Source organism: Podarcis muralis, chromosome 13 (assembly GCF_964188315.1).
Source record: "Podarcis muralis chromosome 13, rPodMur119.hap1.1, whole genome shotgun sequence".
NCBI classification, from domain to species: Eukaryota; Metazoa; Chordata; class Lepidosauria; order Squamata; family Lacertidae; genus Podarcis; species Podarcis muralis.
Genome location: NC_135667.1, coordinates 37,474,697 through 37,496,375, shown reverse-complemented (window position 1 = coordinate 37,496,375; position 21,679 = coordinate 37,474,697). Strand labels below are relative to the sequence as shown.

At 51.2% G+C, this 21,679-nt stretch overlaps 1 protein-coding gene across 1 annotated transcript; it reads left to right on the top strand.

Annotated features, from left to right (window-relative positions):
- Positions 1 to 4,684: 4,684 nt before the first annotated feature.
- LOC114582363 (neurotrophin-4-like) lies at positions 4,685 to 21,077 on the top strand. The gene is made up of 3 exons (XM_028703323.2): positions 4,685 to 5,345; positions 16,286 to 16,662; positions 19,012 to 21,077. The coding sequence occupies exon 3, from the start codon at positions 19,033 to 19,035 to the stop codon at positions 19,645 to 19,647; it is 615 nt and encodes a 204-aa protein (XP_028559156.1). The 5' UTR covers positions 4,685 to 5,345; positions 16,286 to 16,662; positions 19,012 to 19,032; the 3' UTR covers positions 19,648 to 21,077.
- Positions 21,078 to 21,679: the final 602 nt, after the last annotated feature.

Below are 21,679 nucleotides of genomic sequence, written 5' to 3'. Positions count from 1 at the left end.
ACTGCTAGGTTGGCAGGAGCAGGGACCGAGCAACGGGAGCTCACCCCGTGGCGGGGATTCAAACCGCTGACCTTCTGATTGGCAAGTCCTAGGCTCAATGGTTTAACCCACAACACCACCCGAGTCCCCCTAGGGATGTCCTATTGCATATTAATAATACTAATAATAAAATAATAATAATACCCCGGCCATCTGACTGGGTTGCCCCACTCTGAGCGGCTTCCAACATATTAATAAAACATATATTAAACATTTTAAAACTTCCCTATACAGAGCTGCCTTCAGATGTCTTCTAAAGGCTGTACAGTTACTCATCTCCTTGGCTCAGAAGTTGCATAACTCTATATCCTCCAAAATAATTTCTCAGGTGAAAATAGGGATGCCCTAGCGCAGGCATGTCCAAAGTCCCTTTTGGGGGCCTTATCTGGCCTGCCGGTTGGTTTAATCTGGCCCCCATAGCAGCTCAACAACTTCAATCCTAAAAAAAGGTCAACATCTTTGGTGGGCCCTCACTCATGTTCACTTCATCAAATCTGGCTCTTTTTGGAAAAAAATTGGGCACCTCTGTCCTAAGGAAAACCGGGACATTCCTGGATAATATCAGAAACCAGGACAGTCTGTGTAAATCCGGGACTGTCCCTGGAAAATAGGGACACTTGGAGGTTATGTAAATGCGTATTAATTACATATACAAAAAGCATCTTACGCCAGCTTGGCCAGAACCTCTCATCAGTCCACCTCACCCATGAGGCAACTATACAAAGTTTACAGATAGCTCCCTTCTCTGGGCCAAAAGCGTAGCACCCCAAGGTGCACAGATAAGCAAAGCATCAAAGCACGCCAATTAGCACATATCAAAGCAAATGAATACGGACGTATATGAGTTCATTCCTGCAGCAGCTGCCAATTAGTTTTGGGGTTACCTTGGCTACCAAGATGGCATCTGCAGGCCTTCCGGAACACTCCACCTATGGTTCAACGCAGGTAACAGCGACGCAAAACATCACCTAATCTCCCTGCAAATGAATCAGGATGAATGCTCAATAAACAGGTCATTCGGAAGCGCCAAGAAGTCCTGTTATCAAATTGTGCCTCTATCACAATTTTGCTAGCTGACTAGCAGGTCTTGGGGCAGAGCTAGAAATGAGGGTGGCAGCTCTGGGCGACTTCCAAGAAGTTGTAGGTCAAAGAGGAGGGTGGTTTTAAGTTGAGAGACAGTGTGGTATAGTGGTTAGGGCAGGGGAAACCCACTCAGCCATAAAAATAGCTGGGTCAATAATTATCTGTCAAGTCTACTGCACGGGGCTGTTGTGAGAATAAAATGTGATGAGGGGGAGGAATAGAACCTTGAACTCTTTGGAGAAAAGATAGTGCATTACCATGAATGAATTGCAATGCTGTGGTGGGAGGAGGTGAAGATGCAGGTGTCAGTAATTGCAAGTCAATGGGTCGATTTCTTATATCAGGCTATAATGATTGAAAATGGCTCTTTGCAGATGGTTCCACAGCAAGGGCAATCCATAAATCATGCAGTTATGACCCAGGCAGGATAGCACATTGGTTAAAATGAGAGCAAAGTGTGATGAGGGAGATTAAAAGTGTGACATATTTTACGAACGATCCAGAGATTTTGTCTGCCGAAGGTAGAACAAAGTCCCACCAGGGACAATCTGAACAAATTAAATGCCCTTTACGAAAAAAGGAAAGAAAAAAAATATGTTAATGATGCCTTTTTTGTGATACTCCAAATCAGCCGCCTGAGGCAACGGCCTCACTCTGTCCAATGATAGGGCCAGCCCTGGGATGATCACATGAAAAATCACTTTGCCATCACCTGATTTGCAGCGAGGCCGCTGTCCCCAGTTCCCACCCCTTCTGTGTGAGTGCTTTTTCACTACCTTGAATGTTTTTAATGGAAGTGAGAAAAGAAAGCCAACGTTCAAATCAAATGCACATGGCAGCTTGTGTAAATTTTACATTCACATTACAGAAGCTGAGAAACTTCTTTAGGTCTCAAATTCCAGAGGGGTAGCCATGTTTGAGTTGTTACATCAAACGCAGTGTCGTCTGGCACTTTAAGACTAATAGATATAGGCTGCAAGCCTAAACACCCTTATTGCAGGAGTCAAATCTCATTGAACGCAGCAAAGCTTCGGATTAAAATATGCTTAGAATTGCTCTGGTACGCTCATATATTGTTAGCTTTATTATCTGATGACTTAAGGATGCTAGCCATGCCTACGCAGAAGTACCTATTGAATCCAGTGGGATTTGCTTCCCAGGTCTGTGGGTTTAGGATTGCAGCCTTACTCCCTACAAAGGAATGGAGGACAAATTCGATTCCGTCTGTATTTGACGCCGAATCAATCCAATTCACACTTTCTGAAATAATTTGAAGACCAAAACACCACCATCCTTCAAAAATTTGCACTCGTCTGCATTTTGTGATGCAGTTCTCCGACTAGCCGACATTTACAAAAATGAATAAGCTGGAGGAAAGTGTGCGTGGAAATGAATATATTGAATGAAGACGGCATACGAAAATGTGTTTATGAAAAGAGAGTGGCATGAAAACTTCTGGGGAGGGGTGGCGCTGTGGGTTAAACCACTGAGCCTAGGACTTGCCAATCAGAAGGTCGGCGGTTCAAATACCCTCGAGGAGGGAGCTCCCGTTGTTCGGTCCCTGCTCCTGCCCACCTAGCAGTTCAAAAGCACGTCAAAGTGCAAGTAGATAAATAGGTACCACTCTGGCGGGAAGGTAAACGGCGTTTCCGTGCGCTGCTCTGGTTCGCCAGAGTCCTGCTGCTGGCCACATGACCCGGAAGCTGTACGCCGGCTCCCTCGGCCAATAAAGCGAGATGAGCGGCGCAACCCCAGAGTTGGCCACAACTGGACCTAATGGTCAGGGGTCCCTTTACCCTTTTAAGTGCTGCAAAAAAAAAAAAAAAGAACTGAATTTCAGATTGGAAAAATGAGGACTGGAGAGAGCTGGACTAGGACATAAAATTTCAAGAACCACAGTCCCTTCTAACAGGACTGATCAGAGACATTTTGCTGTACTTGGCAGGGTGGCAATCTCTCTGCCCAATTTCCCCCACCCTCCCACTGCACTGTCCCCTAGCAATATTTCATAATACCCCTGGGTGGCCAAGTTATGTTGACCCCCTGTGGCAGGAAACCACACCTCTCCCTGGGAGTACAAATGAAACAATAATACTGTAAATTCAGGCTGCAAACCTATACAGTACACACTCATCTGGAAGTAAGTCTAATTGAACTCAGCGACACTTGTTTCTGCCTAGGATAGCACTGTAATTTTTATTTTTTTTTGCAGCCCTTTTATAGGCACCCAAAATCAGCTAGCTGCCTGAGGCGGCTGTCTCACCCCAATGGTAGGGCCGGCCATTCTGCCTCAGATACATTAAGCCTGAGGGTGCGGGAACTTGTGGCCAAGCTCCCATCAGCTCCAGCCAGCATGGCCGATGATCGGAGATGATGGCAGCTGCTGTCCAGCAAAACCTGGAAAGCCACAGGTTACACAGCCCTGGCATAAAGTGTGTCCCTAGCTATGTGCTGCGCACACTTGGGTACAGAGGCAAACACTGTCGACTGCGGAGGTCAAATGGCCCTGAAATGCACAAGACACAGGCTGCGTCAGTTCTAATGCGAAGCCTGAATGCATACAAGGTACTCACAGAACATGTAAGCTTTACGCAGAACTGGCACCGATTGTGCCCTGTATATTTCAGGGGCACATGGGCACAAACTCTCTTTCCTAACTGAGTACATATCGCTCCACACATCTGATGAAGTCAATTCTGGCCCACAAAAGCCCACATCGTAATAAACCAGTTCGTCTTCCTTATCCTTCCTTTCTTAGATTTGGTTGCGAGGAAGCAGCCGCTGCCCAGGTTGCACATTATATTCAAAGCCACAGAATCATAGATTCATAGAATTCTAGAGTTGGAAGGGACCCGAGGGTCATCTAGTCCAACCCCCTGCAGGAATCCTGCCCACAGCCGTCCCTGGGGGGGGGGGGGCGCAAACGACCAGCATTGCAGGCTTCACTGTATTCATTTACATTTGTACCCCCAAAAGGAGCTCGAGACGGCATACGTCATTCTCCTCCTCCCCATATCATCCTCACAACAACCCTGTGAGGTAGGTCAGGATGAGAGCAAGCGGCCGGCCCAAACCCATGGCTGAGTGGGGATTCGGACCTCGGTCCTCAGGCTCCGAATCCGAAACCTTAACTGCTATCAACACCGTGCTGGCATTCCCAAATCGGGGTTTGGGTGTCACTGTGGGAAATGCCCTTTCTGGTCGTCGAAGCTGTTGCTGGCTCAGCTCGTCTTCTGGACCACATAATTGTAGCGTTGGAAAGGACCCAACTTAACCTGCAGCGGTCCCACGTGGGGATCGAACCTGCAACCTTGGCGTTTTCAGCACCATGGTGCTCTGACCGACGGCGCTCTCCCGGGCTGGGTTTTTCTCTCCTTCCTTCGCCCTCTTCTTGCAGATTTCAAGGGCGCTCTCTCTCGGAAGGCCGAGCCCCGACGTGGCGACGAAAGATGAAGGAGGACATTAGCTGAGATGCCTCGACGGGGTCCCCGAGGGGGTGGGGGGTCTCTCCTCGGACTTCCTCCCCCCCGCTCAGCCCTGGCGCCGGGAGTTCGAGGAAACCCTCTGGGCGGGAGCCTAGTCCGCGGTGAAAGACGCCGTCTCGGAAGGCGGGCATGCGCGGGGCCAGCTCACGTCTGCGCCTCGACGGGCGCCTGGCGGGCCCTTTCGGAGAGTGAGCGCGGCGGGAGAGGCGGGCGTCGGGGAGGGCAAGACCGGGCAAGCTGCAGGGAGGAGGGAAGCCTCCAGAAGCGGGAAGAAGAGCGCAGCGCAGCCTCGACGGTCTCCCCTCCGTCGAGATTCCAACACTCCGCTCCCTCCTTCTGCCGATCTTCACTTTCTTTCTTTCTTTCTTTCTTTCCTTCCTTCCTTCCTTCTCCGGCACCTCCAAACCAGTTCCTCCGGTCCTCCTCCACCTGGGTCTTTCCCTGCTCTCCGCGCCGTCCCGTCCCCTTCTCCCCCCATTTGGGGAGCGGAGGAGCCTCCCTCTCCCTCTCTCCAACCCCCCCCCCCTTCCAATCTCCAAGTCGTCTCCAGCAGCCTTTGCGCTCGCTTGAACAGCAAAGCGGGGAATGGGATCCCGACGGTCAGCGGCTCCCCTTGGGCGTGTGGAAACCTGAAGGCGCCCGTCTGGCTGGGAGAGGAGGAGGAGGGGTGCCCCCCTCACCCCCGATGCCAAGGGGCAGGAGGACGATGGCCCGGGGCGCAGCGAGGGCGCCGTAAAGGTAAGGAGGCAAGTGGGCGAGAGAGAGCTAGCCTTGGTTACTCGTAAGGAAGCCAGCTTCCTAAACTGGGGGAATCCAGCTTCAAGATCCCATTCCCTCCCAAAGAACCCGAGATTCCAGCCCTCCCCCTCCCAGCACAACACGCACGCACCTTTCTGCCTAGGACCCAGGCGTCCGGGATTCCAGCATGCTAGCTCAATGGACTGTTACTCCAGAGAACCCAGGCATCCAGGATTGCCCTAACTCTCCCCCCCCCCTCTCTCACACACAACCCACTCAACATTAGACCTCACCCCCCTCTGAAAGAACCCAGGAGTCCGGGCACCTCTGAAGCCCTTCAGGGTTTTTGGCCCCCACTTTGCTGCCCGTCCATCCCACCCAGGTAAAGGGGGAGGGGAGGACAAGTTCATGGTCAAGGGAAATATGCCACCTTACACACACACACACGCTCACATATTTGCCTACGAGTTGGGCTAGATGGAAACCAGCTGGAGGGAAGACGAACGAACGGAAAGGCGGAAATATCCCTTGCATGTTCGCCCCTTCACCCGCCTGGTTTCGATTACCTGCTGGTGATGGAAAGCAGGACGCCTGGGTTCCCTGGAAAAGAGGGTGATGCAACGCACAGGGAAGCCAGGGTCACCCCTTACACAAACACACACACACACACACACACACACACACACACAAACTCGCCCCTTTCCTCCCAGAGTCGCAGAACCCAGGAAAGGTGGGTTAGAATCTTGACCTTTGAAAAGCAGAAATCCCCCTAGGAAGGAACCACCCAGATTGCTAGCCTTGGGAGAGGGGTTAAAGGCCAGCGTGTTCGGATCTCAGCAATCTCCGTCCAGGGCTTACCTGGGATGAGGCGGGTTCCTGGTGCAATCAAATACAGTTTGACTGCTTCTCCTGAGCAAGGTGGGCAAGAGGAATGATGAAGAACATACCAGCCGGCTCCTCGATCTCCAGATATCATTGCACTTTTTGGTTATTTTCTAACAATTCTCCCATCGCGGATCCCATGACATACATGTAAGTCCAGGGCTGTCTCCCATCCAGGCACAGACCAGACCCAGACCTGCTTAGCTTCAGCAAGGTAGTGGTTTCTTATTCCATTTAACTAAGATTTACTCTTGGACCGTAGAGGCAAGAATTACAGGTGCCGGCTTGGTTATTTTGCATTACGCTTCCATCCCAGGCATTTTCAGGCAGTCTCCCACCCAGGTACTGACCTGGCCCAGCCCTGCTTAGCTTCAGCAAGGTGGCTGCATCTTGTGCCTTTGAGCCTAAAGTTTCCTCTACCCTCCATCCTGTTTCCCAGAGTTACACAGCCAAGACCTAAGCTTCTGTGAATAGGACAGGAGTTAGAGCAGATGTCGTACAAGAGTTTGCACATCTCTCCCATGCAGAGATGCACAGGAGGACTTGTAGCTTTGTAGACTCATTTTCTTGTATATCATAATAGCTGGTAGAATCAGCGAGTTGTCTGAGAAAATAGATGCTCATAGGGAATAAACACATGGAATGCTCTCCCCAGGGAAGTTCACCTGGCACCTTCATTACACACCTTTAGGTAAAGGTAAAGGTACCCCTGCCCGTACGGGCCAGTCTTGCCAAACTCTAGGGTTGTGCGCCCATCTCACTCAAGAGGCCGGGGGCCAGCGCTGTCCGGAGACAATTCCGGGTCACGTGGCCAGCGTGACAAAGCTGCATCTGGCGAGCCAGCGCAGCACACGGAACGCCGTTTACCTTCCCGCTGGTAAGCGGTCCCTATTTATCTACTTGCACCTGGGGGTGCTTTCGAACTGCTAGGTTGGCAGGCGCTGGGACCGAACGACAGGAGCGCACCCCGCCGCGGGGATTCGAACTGCTGACCTTTCGATCGGCAAGCCCTAGGCGCTGAGGCTTTTACCCACAGCGCCACCCGTGTCCCACACCTTTAGGCGCCAGGCAAAAATGTTCCTTTTTAACCAGGCCTTTGGTTGATCCCATGCCTTTTTAAAATCTGTTTTTTTGGGGGGGGGGCTATTGGTTTGTTGTTTTTATTTTTATTATGTATCTTGTGGTTTTATATCTTGATTTTATTTTGTGAACCTCCCTGAGACCCCCGGGTATAGGGCAGTATATAAATTCAATAAATAACAATAGTAGTAATAATAATAATAATAGTCTGAAAATTGCCTTCTTGTCCTAAAAGGGGTCCCCAAGAGTAGTTCCCAACAGGGTGGGAACTGAGTATTATGACTTGTTATGATTCTTTTCTGAATAAGGCCTAGTCTTCAGTATGTCAGGCCCCAGCACCACATTTAGCCCAAACATACATTCTTCTTGTTATTGTTCTTGTTTTACCATATCTTTGTTAGGGGGCAGTGCTGCTGTTGCAATCTAGTTTAGGTCAAGCTGGGATGGAAGACTGGATCCTGATACATCAGCAGAGAACCAGGCTGTGTACGCAGTCCTGTTTACCCGGCATCCAGTGCCCTCCCACCACTGGTTTGGGAAGCGTAGTACATAGAGCTGTCAATACTTCTGGAATTTCCTGGACATAGCCGGAATATGGCAGTCAGAAACAGTGTCCGGGTGGAAGTCGCTGAAATGTCTGGGGAAATGTGGCAGTCCTAATAGTACACATGGTGTTAGCCACACTCTGTATCTATCCGGTTTCTGTCCTGTAGTTTCTTACGAAATACTGCCTTTTGATGTGTTTTCCCACCAAAGCAGCTTTGATAGAAATGGAGGGGGAATCAAGCAATAGAGTTGTGCTTTCAGCTGTTAAATGTCTAGGTAAAGGTAAAGGGACCCCTGACCATTAGGTCCAGTCGTGACTGACTCTGGGGTTGCAGGCTCATCTCACTTTACTGGCCAAGGGAGCCGGCGTACAACTTCTGGGTCAAGTGGCCAGCATGACTAAGCCGCTTCTGGCGAACCAGAGCAGCGCACAGAAACGCCGTTTACCTTCCCGTCAGAGCGGTACCTATTTATCTACTTGCACTTTGACATGCTTTCGAACTGCTAGGTTGGCAGGAGCTGGAACTGAGCAACAGGAGCTCACCCCGTCACGGGTATTCAAACCGCCAACTTCTGATCGGCAAGCCCTAGGCTCTGTGGTTTAGACCACAGCGCCACCTGTGTCCCCGTAAAAGTCTACACAGCCCCAATGGCTTGTGGGTTAATTTGCTCTGAGTGGTCATAGTAGCAGGGATGTCAACTTGAATAAAATATTGAGAGCCCCACATAATCAATCACAAGACGTGGGGTGCACACAGCATTTGAATGGCAATGCCCATCAACTTTGGGGGGGGCTTGCCCCTTAAATACTTTGGGGGGGCTGATGGGAGCTCAGCTCCTAAGAGTTGGCACCTGTGAATTACCCAGCCTAGTGGCTTAGGTTCCTGGGTGCCCAACCTCATAGCTTAAAGTCAGCTCTATTTTTCTAGCAAAAGAGGTGACCGAACTCATCATGAATGCCTCCCTTGTAGTGCCGACACTGAGTTCCAGTGAGTTCCAGCTGGGGGGAAAAGCCCTCCTTAAATCCCAGGCAGTCAACCTGTAGCCTCCATTTTTCTCTCTGAATTCCTTCCTTCCTGTTCCCTCCGTTGGGAACATTTGGAAGAGGCAGTATTTTATGTGATGAAACAAGACAATAAAGAGCAACAACCACACACACAAAACCCTTGTTGTATGGCTTGGGGAAAAGAAGCTCTCCACCCCAGCTGTCTGACAACGGATTAGTAGGTTTCTGCCATATATCTATGTTTGTGTATGTTGCAGATCAAAGTTAAGAAAGGAATTACTTTCACTGGCTTTCCAGAAGAGTAGCTGAGCTGTTTTTATTGTGGATTAGTTAATCCAGAACACTTTTGTCTGTGCTCATCATCAGCTGTGGCTCCACCCGTCATCAGCCTGGGCTTCACCTAATAGTAGCCTACCTGCCACACACACACAACACACACACAACACACACACACACACACACACACAGACAGAGGAAAGCAACCCTCCGGAGGGAAAATGGTTCTCCACAGTCACTGACTTAGTAGGTAGAAGCTATCTGAATTCTTTTCGAGGGTCAAAAAGATGTCAGGACGCCTGGGTTCTCTGGAACAAATCGGATCTCCTCTTAGCCCAAGTCTCTGGGAGTTTCTTTAGTCACGCGATCCAAAGGCGGAGAGGCCTTCCTCTCCGCGGCCTTTTGTCCCAAGAGCACCCTCGGGTTCTGAATCACGCCGGTTCCCTCCAGCTTCAAGACTTGGTTTCCTGGGGCAGCAATCACACCAAAGCATCTGCTTTCACTTCAGGGTGAATTCAGAGCTGCTTGATTGACAGGGTGAGGCATCCAAGTGTTGCTAACGCCTTCAGTAGGAGAGAGGAATGGGGGCAGGTGCTGCGATGTTTTCGCACTCCCGGGCGCTTTATGGCTCAGAGCTGCCAACTAGGCAAGGCTGTAAAATCTCCTGGAGGGGAGATGGGGCGGAAAGGTGGCTTCAGTGCGGGGGTTTGTGGGGATGGGGAGAATTCTGGACCTCCTGGGTTTAAAGGGTTAATTTAAACAACGTTGAAATCTGGGCAGTCTGCATTTCACCAGGTCTTAGGGTGCCTGCGCCAAGGATCCACACAGGCCTCAAAATCCTGGCGTTCACTTTGGCAAATGCAAGTTTCCAGTCCTCATGCATGGGCGGCAGAGTCAGGGCTTGGGTTGTGGGCAGTAGGCATACAGGAGGGCTTCAGCACTTTGCATGCTGCTTCTTGTCTCTCCCTGGAGTACTACCGTATTTTTTGCTCTATAAGACTTGCTTTTTCCCTCCTAAAAAGTAAGGGGAAATGTGTGTGCCTCTTATGGAGCAAATGCAGGCTGCGCAGCTATCCCAGAAGCCAGAACAGCAAGAGGGATTGCTGCTTTCACTGCACAGCAATCCCTCTTGCTGTTCTGGCTTCTGAGATTCAGAATATTTTTTTTCTTGTTTTCCTCCTCCAAAAACTAGGTGCATCTTATGGTTTGGTGCGTCTTATAGAGTGAAAAATATGGTACTTGCAGGTCCTATATAACCCGTTTCTCGTTGTTCACCCCCTTTCCTCCTTCTCCACAAGCCTACATGCATGTGTGACAGAGGTGGGGGACAAAGCTTCGATTTTAGAAATAGGAAGGGGAAAGGCATTGTGCAAAAAAACAAACAAACCAAAAACCCAGCAATTGCCGCGGAAATCCAAGCTGTGGATTGTCTTGTACAGAGAGCTTGGGGCTGCCTTGCTGCAGAAGCTGATCTGCTGCTGCCTTTGGCAAAAGAAGGCCGAGACGCCCCACTGAGGGAGAGGAAATAATGAATGGGACACTGGGAGCCCCCTCTGCGGGAGCTGCGGGCCAGAACTCTGGGCATCCTCCACAAAGCCGCAGCTTCCTGCTTGCTGCTCGGTGCTCGCGCTGCGAGGTGGCAGGTCGCAGCCTGCCCGGTGCTAAGCTACGCATACCTCCTCGGAGCAGGGGCTGGTTCCCCTGCGCTGACTGCCTGCAGCTTCGCACAGCAGCAGCACCCACAACCCGCCCCCCCTCTTTCTTGCAGGAGAGGAAGAGGTCACGGGCACTGGGCACTGTGGGGGGGGGGGAGAACAGATAGACGCTTCTGCCAATAGCCCAAGGGTCGGGCTTAACTCTCTTCAGAGTTGTTTGCTTAGCCACTAGGCACCACTCCCCTGCCAGGGAAGCCAGGAGCCCAAGCCTCGCCCTGCTCTAAGCCAGAGAACACTGGCTTCTAGAGTCCTTTCCCCAGGCTGCCCAGCCACAAAACAACACCGTCCTCCCCCACCCCAAGGGGGCTCGATCCCCGATTCCTCTGCCCTAACCTGTTTAGATTCCACTTTGTTCCTGGAGACCCTTGAGCTTGTAGCCCCTTCTTTTCTTCCTTCCCCTTGGTAGGGAAAGCAGGAGTTCTATAATCGTAGAATTATAGGGTTGGAAGGGACCCAAGGGTCATCTAGCCCAACCCGCCCCCTGCAATGCAGGAATCTCAGCTAAGGCATCCATGACAGATGGCCGTCCAACCTCTGCTTAGAAACCTCCAAGGGAGGAGAGTCCACAACCTCCCGAGGGAGACCGTTCCACTGTCAGAACAGCTCCTACCATCAGAAAGTTCTTCCTGATCTTGATCTCCGTGACTTGAAGCCATGGGTTGGGGTCCTGCACTCTGGAGCAGCAGAAAGCAAGCTTGCTGCATATTCCACGTGGCAGCTCTTAAGGTATTTGAAGATTGCGGGTGGCGCTGTGGGTTAAACCACAGAGCCTAGGACTTGCCGATCAGAAGGTCGGAGGTTCGAATCCCCGTGACGGGGTGAGCTCCCGTTGCTCGGCCCCTGCTCCTGCCAACCTAGCAGTTTGAAAGCACGTCAAAGTGCAAGTAGATAAATAGGTACCGCTCCGGAGGGAAGGTAAACGGTGTTTCCGTGCGCTGCTCTGGTTCGCCAGAAGCGGCTTAGTCATGCTGGCCACATGACCCGGAAGCAGTACACCAGCTCCCTCAGCCAATAAAGCGAGATGAGTGCCGCAACCCCAGAGTCGGTCACAACTGGACCTTATGGTCAGGGGTCACTTTACCTTTACTTATCATGTCTCCTCCTCTCAGTCTCCTCTTTTCTAGGCTAAGCATACCCAACTCCCTCAAGCTTAAGGCTTGGTTTCCACACATTTGATCATTTTGGTTGCTCTCCTCTGTACCTGTTTCCATAGCCATTTGTGACTAGTGGGGGGGGGGCAAAAGATGGAGGACCTATCAAGTCAGCCCACCACTCATTTGCCCCCATCCTCTTCCTCCTTGCTGAGTTTATAGATCATAGAATTGTAGAGTTGGAAGGGACCCTGAAGTGGATCATCTAGTTCAACCCTCTGTAACGCAGGAATATGGCAGGTGTCCCCTACAGGGATCGAACCTGCAAGCTTGGCATTATCAACACTGTGCTCTAACCAACTGAGCTATCCAGGCTGAGCTCTATAATGGCAACACTAAGGCTGAGGAGGAAGAAGGTGGCAGCTGGTGCCGCCCCGTGGACAGGATGTAAGGAGGCCAGTTAGGTGGGCGCTGGCTGAGGTTGTGGGTCATCATTGTCCCGTCTGCCCTAATGGACAAATCTCCACAGTGCGGGGCTCTAACTGTGTCCTAATTCCTTTCTGGCTCCCCTTAATCTGTCCATGCCTTTCTCTGCATGTTCAGGAGATGCCAGTGCAGTATGTCTTGTTTGTGTCTTATACAGCCTGATCCCTGTAACCCCCTCCCATGCAATCTCTCCCAGTCCTTCACAGGCAAAGAGACGGCTTATTCCCCAATCGCCTCATAGTCCCTATCCCTCCCTGCCCACCCCCCTGCTCCACCACATTCTCCTGTGCCCCCCCCCCCATGAATGGCAGGTAAAGGGATATAGATTCAGCTCAGCCAAGATTGGCTGCTGAAGGATGGCAGGGGGTGGGGGTGGGGGGAAGAAAGGGAGAGCGGGGGGGGGAGTTAGAGCTCCATCAGTGTCAGTTTCAAAGGCGAGAGGGATTAGCTACCCTCCCAACCCCATCCCCCACGTGGCTGTCCTCCCCAGATGTTGCTACATCTGGATCCCATTCCCCTGGCTCCCAGCAGCAGCTGCAGGATTCGCAGGCGTCACCTGATGTTTCCCAGCTGCCCCTGGGGTGGGATGGGGCGGCGGCGAGCGTTTGAGTTAAAAAGGTGTTTCGTAAGCCTCTATCTCCACCCAGGAAGTGGCTTAAGACGGAATCAGACCATTGGTCTGGCTGGCTGCAGTTCTCCAGGGGTTCCAGACAGCAGTTCCCTCGGTCTAAACCACTGAGCCTCTTGGACTTGTTGATCAGAAGGTCAGAATCCTTACGACAAGGTGAGCTCCCATTGCTCTGTCCCAGCTCCTGCCAACCTGGCAGTTCAAAAGCATGCCAGTGCAAGTAGATAAATAGGTACCACTGCAGCAGAAAGGTAAATGGTGTTTCCATGCGCTCTGGCTTCCATCACAGTTTTCCTTTGCGCCAGAAGTGCTTTAGTCATTTGTCCACTGTCTGTGGACAAATGCCGGCTCCCTGGACCTGAAAGCGAGATGAGCGCTGCAACCCCATAGTTGCCTTTGACTGGACTAAACCGTCCAGGGGTCCTTTACATTTCCCTTTACTTTTCTCTCTCGCAACCTTACACCGAAGACGCCTGGGATCGAACCTGCAACCTTCTGCATGCAAAGCAGAGGCTCTACCACTGAGCCAGTCTTTGGGTGGAAGTGGGTTGCTTGTGGCATGAGCTTAGACTTCAGGGCCAGCTCAGCATTACACCATTTCAGTTCCAGGAGCAATACCTATTTATCTACATGCACTTGACATGCTTTCGAACTGCTAGGTTGGTAGGAGCTGGGACAGAGCAACTGGAGCTCACCCCGTCATGGGGATTTGAACTGCCGACCTTCTGATTGGCAAGCCCAAGAGGCTCAGTGGTTTAGACCACAGCGCCACCCACATCCCTTCTTTAATTTCTTTACCTTCTACTGTATGGCAAATTGTGGTGCTCCTTTCCATTGTCTGATAGGGGGATTACGATCAACAAACGTAACCCAGATAGTTTTGCAATGGTCTGACGATTATCAGCTTGCGGTAACACAGAGGCAGAATATATCACTCGTGGCACCAGCGTTGTGAGTTGCTCTCCCTGCCGAAATACAAGAGACCCCCATCGATATTGGCAACCTGCCAGCTCTTGACACAGACCTGTTTAGACAAGCGTTTCCCTGATCTCCTAACCCGAACCTCCTGTTTTAACTGCTTTAATGGACTGGTTTCCTCACACATTTTAATTGCGGATGTTTATTTTAATGTTTTGGCAGGATCGTTTTATTGTGTCTTTCAATTACACACGTTTATGTTCTTTTCGTAATTGGCTTTATACTTGTAAACTGCTGAGTAGCCACTTTGGCAATTATAAGTGGTATATAAATTAATTAAATCGTCATAAATGAGGGGTATGTTCTGCATGATCGCTTGGGTGTCTTCCAGCGCCCTTGGAACATAAAAATAAAATAAAATTGTTCTTGATGTTATCATGTGGATTAGAGCAGAGGTAGCCAACTGTGCTGCATTCCAGATGTTTTGGCTTCAGGCAGCATGGCCAATTATGCAGGATGATTGGCAGCTGTAGTCCAGAACATCTGCATGGCACCATGTTGGCTGCTGATGGATTAGGAACAAGAGCTGGGAAGGGCACTTGCATTCTTATGTTCTTTGCAAACTGGGTGGGATCCAGAGCAGGTGTTATGTAGAACCACGTCTCCATCCTGAATTCTTGGGGAGGAGAAAGATCGAGTGAGCTTTAGCCATGGGACAGAGATCCAGAACCTTCTGGATTTGGTAAAAAGGCAAGAGACATTGCAAGGTTCTCTGAAAACACAGAGCACCTGTTGCAGTGTATCCTTACCTCCTAATAGTTCTCCTGTTCTGTATTCCTGTCAGCCAGCCATACCCTCCCTGAGGTAACTGGGATGACCAGCCTCAGACATGCTTAATTCTATTTGATGCATGAAAGGGTTAAGACCATAGAGCAGAGCTTTCCAGACTTTTCATGTTGGTGACACACTTTTTAGATATGCATCATTTCGTGACACAGTTTTACTAGCAAACCAGAGGTTAAGCTAACCATTTTCCAGCCCCGGGAGGAGCACAGGGAGCGTTTGCATGACACACCTACGCACTGCAGCCGGCGCACTAATGTGTCGTGATGCACAGTTTGGAAAGCTCTGCCATAGAGTAAGCTGTCCTGCCAGGCTTAGCTCGCCTTGGGAGGGACTAGATGATCAACGTGTGAGGTCTGAGCTGCTTGCTCCACTTCAGACCACATGGCTCTCACAAGCCAATAATTTAGGAGCTTTCATCACTTTGACACTAAACTAACAGTTCCCAGGATTCTTTGGGGGGAAGTAAACCACAGAGCCTAGGGCTTGCCGATCAGAAGGTTGGCTGTTCGAATCCCTGTGACGGGGTGAGCTCCCATTTTTCGGTCCCTGCTCCTGCCACCCAGCAGTTCGAAAGCACGTCGAAGTGAAAATAGATAAATAGGTACCACTCCGGCGGGAAGGTAAACGGTGTTTCTGTGCGCTGCTCTGGTTCGCCAGAAGTGGCTTAGTCCTGCTGGCCACATGACCTGTGTACGCCGGCTCCCTCGGCCAATAAAGTGAGATGAGCACCGCAACCCCAGAGTCGGTCACGACTGGACCTAATGGTCAGGGGTCCCTTTACCTTAAAGCATGTTAAATGTATGGTGTGCCTCCCTCTTCTTCTTTGGCTATCACTTGTAGCCGAATTAGATTGTCTTCCATGAATATGGTCTTAACAGTGTGTCCGTAAGTGACTGTGGAGGCCAAGTCTGGATCCACACGTCCTTCCACAGTGGGGACATAGATTTCCGGGCAGGAGTTGATCACGGTGAGGATTTGCCAAACATGCCTTCCTATTATCGTCCTGAGTTCGTGTTTATGGTGTGTACACAGCCACTGAAACAATGGTCGGTTGGAATATGTCACAGAGGTGACAGGTACTAAACCCCCTGAGGATTTTTGCAAGGAAACCTGGGACTCCTCAATCTTGTCCAGGGGTCACCAAGGTTAACCTCGCCTGGACCGGTTCACTCAAGCAGAGATCCCTTCGTGGGCCAGATTGCACATGTGTGTGAGCACGCCCACCCGCGATTTCCAGCTTTTGCGTCTCCATAGACATGATTTCCGGCGCCCCAGAAGCAAGTCCCTGCACCGTGTTGTGGCGGTTTAGCGCAGCGCGTGGGGACTCACCGAGCAGGCGGCTCGGTTTGGGGGCGGCTTGTGGGCCGCTTAAACAACCCCCGTGGGCTGTTTGTGGCCCATGGGCCTTAGGATGCCGACCCTGATTTTGTCCATTGAAGAGTTTGCTTTTTTGTCTCCTCTGCCAGATGCTGTGAGTGGCACCAAGCCATCAAGTGAATGACACCCCCGAGCATCTTCCTGTCCTCTGAGACGGAGACGAAACGCTTGCTTCCGTGAGAAAGGTGCCTTCTCCTTGCTCATCCCGTGGAGAAGCAAAGATGCAGCCTGAGATCTGCAGATGTCCCAAGGAGCCTAGACTTCTGGGCACGTGAGCTGGGAGGAAGCACCATCCCCAATAAGGGACAGGGCGGCAGAAAGCAGCTCTCGCTACAGAAATAAAGGACCCCTTCCTTCCCAGGCTGGCTTGCATCAGGGAGCATCACAGCAGGACGCCAGCCTGGAAGGTCATGATTAAAACCTGGAATCTGCTTGGCTGTGATTGAAGAAAGCATTGAACCCACAGGTAACTCCCATCCCCCCCATCTACTCCCATCACCATCAATTGAATTTACTTTTCCATGTATGAGACGAGGTTTTTTTTTCTTTAAAAGTTACATCCAAAAATTGGGGTCACCTTATACATGGATAAGGGACACAGGTGGCGCTGTGGGTTAAACCACAGAGCCTAGGACTTGCTGATCAGAAGGTTGGCGGTTCGAATTCCTGCGACGGGGTGAGCTCCCGTTGCTCTGTCCCAGCTTCTGCCAACCTAGCAGCTCGAAAGCACGTCAAAGTGCAAGTAGATAAATAGGTACCGCTCCAGCTGGAAGGTAAACGGCGTTTCCGTGCGCTGCTCTAGTTAGCCAGAAGCGGCTTAGTCACACTGGCCACATGACCCGGAAGCTGTACGCCGGCTCCCTCGGCCAATAAAGCGAGATGAGCACCGCAACCCCAGAGTCGGCCACGACTGGACCTAATGGTCAGGGGTCCCTTTACCTTTTATACATGGATAGTGCATAGGGTGGGACATGGGATTGGTTCCTGCCGCAAGCCAGAAATTGTCAGCAGCTATTGGGTGTGTTGCTGCAAGGGCGGGGTTGATTGGCTGCCGCTGTGGCAATAGGGTGGGCAATTTGTGGCTTTCAGCGTCAGGCAGACAAGTGAGCTATTTTCGGCAATCTCTGAAAAAAGGCTTAACAACTTTATGCCACCCCCCCCAAAAAAAGCTTAAAAATTGGGCAATCCTCCCCCCCAAAAAATAGCTCAACAACTCCTGGCAATATCCCCTCATTTTCTTAATTTTGAGTCCCCCAAAATAGGGGGCGTCTTATACATGGGGGCGTGTTATAGACGTAAAAGTACGGTATATGTCACGTGCTGCCCAAATAGGCTTCTGGCAGTGCAGTTTCTAACCATGTCTGCCCAGAAGGAAGTCCTGTTGTAGTGCAGGAATAACATTGCAAGTACATTTGCAAAGCTAAGCTGGTTCTGCTATGGTTTCAAATTGGATGGGGGACCACATGTTGACATTCCTGCATCGCCGTGGCCCTTGAAGTTCTCGTCCAGCTCTATGATTTCTGTTATTCTATTGAATTCAGTAGGTCAACAACTTTGCAAAAAGAAGCTCAGCAACTGTTTGAAATATGGCAGCCGTACCATAAACCCCATCAAATAGCTCTGTGCCCTGTCCAACTGTTGCGCCAAAATACTTCTGACCCTGTTTTGAGCTAACCTAAAGGCAAATTCTAGGGACGCGGGTGGCGCTGTGGGTAAAAGCCTCAGCGCCTAGGGCTTGCCGATCGAAAGGTTGGCGGTTCGAATCCCCGTGGCGGGGTGCGCTCCCGTTGCTCGGTCCCAGCGCCTGCCAACCTAGCAGTTTGAAAGCACCCCCGGGTGCAAGTAGATAAATAGGGACCGCTTACTGGCAGGAAGGTAAACGGCGTTTCCGTGTGCGGCTCTGGCTCGCCAGATGCAGCTTCATCACGCTGGCCACGTGACCTGGAAGTGTCTCCGGACAGCGCTGGCCCCCGGCCTCTTAAGTGAGATGGGCGCACAACCCTAGAGTCTGGCAAGACTGGCCCATACGGGCAGGGGTACCTTTACCTTTACCTTTAAAGGCAAATTCTGCCAGGATGTTTAATTTGCCATTTTTGCAGCCTGTTTGTACTGTTTCACTCTGCTGGTGTCATTTTTACCTTTTGGTGCTGTGGCAATATTTTTAAAGAGGTTTATTATTATTTTTTTGTGTAACACAATCAATATACCGCTCGTTTGTACAGTGGACGCTTGGGTTGCGAACGTGATCCGTGCGGGAGGCACGTTTGCAACCCACAGTGCCGTGTCACGCGGGTTGCGATTCAGCAGTTCTGCGCATGCGCAAAGTGCGATTTACTGCTTCTGCGCATGCGTGAGCGCCGAAACCCAGAAGTAGCCCGTTCCGGTACTTCCAGGTTTCGACGCATCCATAACCCCAAAAAAAACACAACCTGAAGCGTCAGTAACCTGAGGTACGACTGTATTAAGATCTCTCTTGCCATAGGTAATAAACTGATCTTTTTTAAAAAAAAGAAAGAAAAGATACTTATTCAAAGATATACAAAAATATATACCCATTATAAAGTATCTCTTTTATCATATACTACTGAGATAAAACAGCTACTTAGTCTATAAGAGAACAAAGTCAGAAGGAAGAAAAGAGAAGGAAAGGAGAAACCTAAAGAAAGAGTACATGAGAAAAATAATAATAATAAAATTATCCATTAAAAATAGTGAAAATAATGACGGGGATCCATAGATCTGTCTTGTTTTCCAAGCCCTTTGTCGGCAGGCGTGCAGCATTTCTGGAGTCTCATTTCTCTCCCTGTCTTCCCAGGTCCCCGCTGCGCAGAGAGTGATGCTTGTTCTGTTCCATGCCATGGTCACGCCACTGCTCTGCGTCATCCGTGCTGCCCCCCTTCCCAGCGCCAGTACCCAGTCCAACGCCACCGATGTCCTCTGGGCCGAGACCGCCCTGAGGGACTGGGACCTCTTTTCTCCGCGAGTCACTCTTTCCAACAGCGAACCGGCAGAGCCGCCCTTGCTTTTCCTCATGGAGGACTCGAACGCCCAGCCGGCGCAGGCCGCAAACCGGACTCTCAGGTCCAAGCGGTCGTTGGACGGATCCCTCCGCCGGGGAGAAATGTCGGTGTGCGACAGCGTCAACGTCTGGGTGACCAACAAGCGGACAGCCGTCGACATCCGCGCCAAAACCGTGACGGTGCTTTCCGAGGTCCAGACGCTGACCGGCCCGCTGAAGCAATATTTCTTTGAGACCAAGTGTAACCCGGCTGGGGGCACGGCGAGCGGCTGCCGGGGTGTGGACCGCCGACACTGGATCTCTGAGTGCAAGGCCAAGCAGTCGTACGTGAGGGCCCTCACTATGGATTCCGACAAGATTGTGACCTGGCGCTGGATCCGAATCGACACCGCGTGCGTCTGCACCCTGCTCACTCGTACCGGTCGGACGTAGGGAGTACCGGGAGGCAGGCGACTGGTAATCTACCTTTGTCACTTTGGCTACTGAAGAGATGGAGCAATGGGACCGCTAGGCCCAAGATGGCCGCCCTTTGGCCAAGAGGCATGTGCGTGGTTCCCATTGGACAAGAAGAAAGGTGTGTGGTCCTGGCTGATTGGCAGGCCTCGGGCTGCCTTGTCTGGCTCTGCTTGTGCCCCCTTGAAGTCCCTGTCAACAAGGTTCATCGTCGCAAACGTGGCCATTTGCTGGACGGGAGAGACGTTGTTGCTGCACTTCTACAGTGGAGAAGCGAACTTTACGCATTATTGAGATGCAGCCAGGCAGACTTTGTGGACTGGAGGGGCCATGAAGTGGTCCTTAGTGGTCAAAACTTCATACCTATCACATGTGTCAGGGCACTGGTGTCTTGTGGGTGCTGCTTTAGAGTCACTCAAACCTGCCTTCAGCTGCCTCTCACACACACACACCAGTGCTGCCATTGCACCGTTGCGGTGCACAGCAGACTCCAGAGTCCTTCCCTCAGCGCAGTCTGCGAGATCAGGGTTTTTCCGACTGCCTACCCTCGGGGAACCTGTTCCATCTTGGCGCATTTGCCAAAGATTCCCTGCGTGTGCACGGCAGGTGGATCCTGGGGAATGTTTTAGGGCGTGTTGTCTGTACACGTGTGGGCACCAACCACGCCTGCCAGGCCTCGCCGCTGCTTCGTGCACACCAGATGTGCCGTCTGCACAGCCTCAGATGCACGCAGCCTCAATGCAGGCGCCGAATCTGCCGCTTTGCATGCGCCCCACTTTCCCTTCCAGCTGACGATTGGAGTGGGAGATCCATTGAATCTGAAGTCCATCACGACTGATATACCGTATTTTTCGCTCTATAAGACGCACCAGACCATAAGACGCACCTAGTTTTTGGAGGAGGAAAACAAGAAAAAAAATATTCTGAATCTCAGAAGCCAGAACAGCCAGAGGGATCACTGCACAGCGAAAGCAGCAATCCCTCTTGCTGTTCTGGCTTCTGGGATAGCTGCGCAGCCTGCATTCGCTCCATAAGTCGCGCACACATTTCCCCTTACTTTTTAGGAGGGAAAAAGTGAGTCTTATAGAGCAAAAAATACGGTATTCATTGAGGAGCCTGGGATAAGCGTCTGAGAGATCCCTAGAGTTCTTTTGGAGCATACTTTTTTGGGGGGGGAATTGCTAGGTGTAAGTTTCCTTCTGGAATCTCCCTTCCCTCGTTCTCTTTCCTCTCTTCATATTTATTACCTCCCTTCCCTCCAGCTACAGCCTGTGTCTGACCTGATCCTGTCGTCTTAATTATTAACTTATTTGCGTTCATTACTCTGGAGGGGGGGAATGATTTCTAGGAAAGTATGTGTGATGTCTGTGTGTGGAGGTGGGTGGGGAGGATTAAAAAACAAAAAGACATGTCTGCCTGCTGCTTGGATTTCCTGTGTCCTGAATGTCTTCCTTTTGGCTGGGGGGGGGCTCCTGGGGGGGGGGAGTAGCGTGCGGAAAGCAAGACTCATGGGAAAGAAATGTGGGTGGCAGCCAGCTCCGCCCTGACAGCCCAAGCCTTCCTAGTAGCTCTCTCAGGCTGCATATACAACATACATCTAAAGAATCCTGGTAACTGTAGTTTGCTCCATGCAGAGCTACAATTCCCAGCACCCTTAACCAAGTACAGTGGTAAGGTAAAGGTAAAGGTACCCCTGCCCGTACGGGCCAGTCGTGTCCGACTCTAGGGTTGTGCGCCCATCTCACTTAAGAGGCCGGGGGCCAGCGCTGTCCGGAGACACTTCTGGGTCACGTGGCCAGTGTGACGAAGCTGCTCTGGCGAGCCAGCACCAGCGCAGCACACGGAAATGCCGTTTACCTTCCCGCTATAAAGCGGTACCTATTTATCTACTTGCACTTAGGGGTGCTTTCGAACTGCTAGGTGGGCAGGAGCTGGGACCGAAAGACGGGAGCTCACCCCGCCGCAGGGATTCGAACCGCCGACCATACGATTGGCGTCCCTACTACAGTGG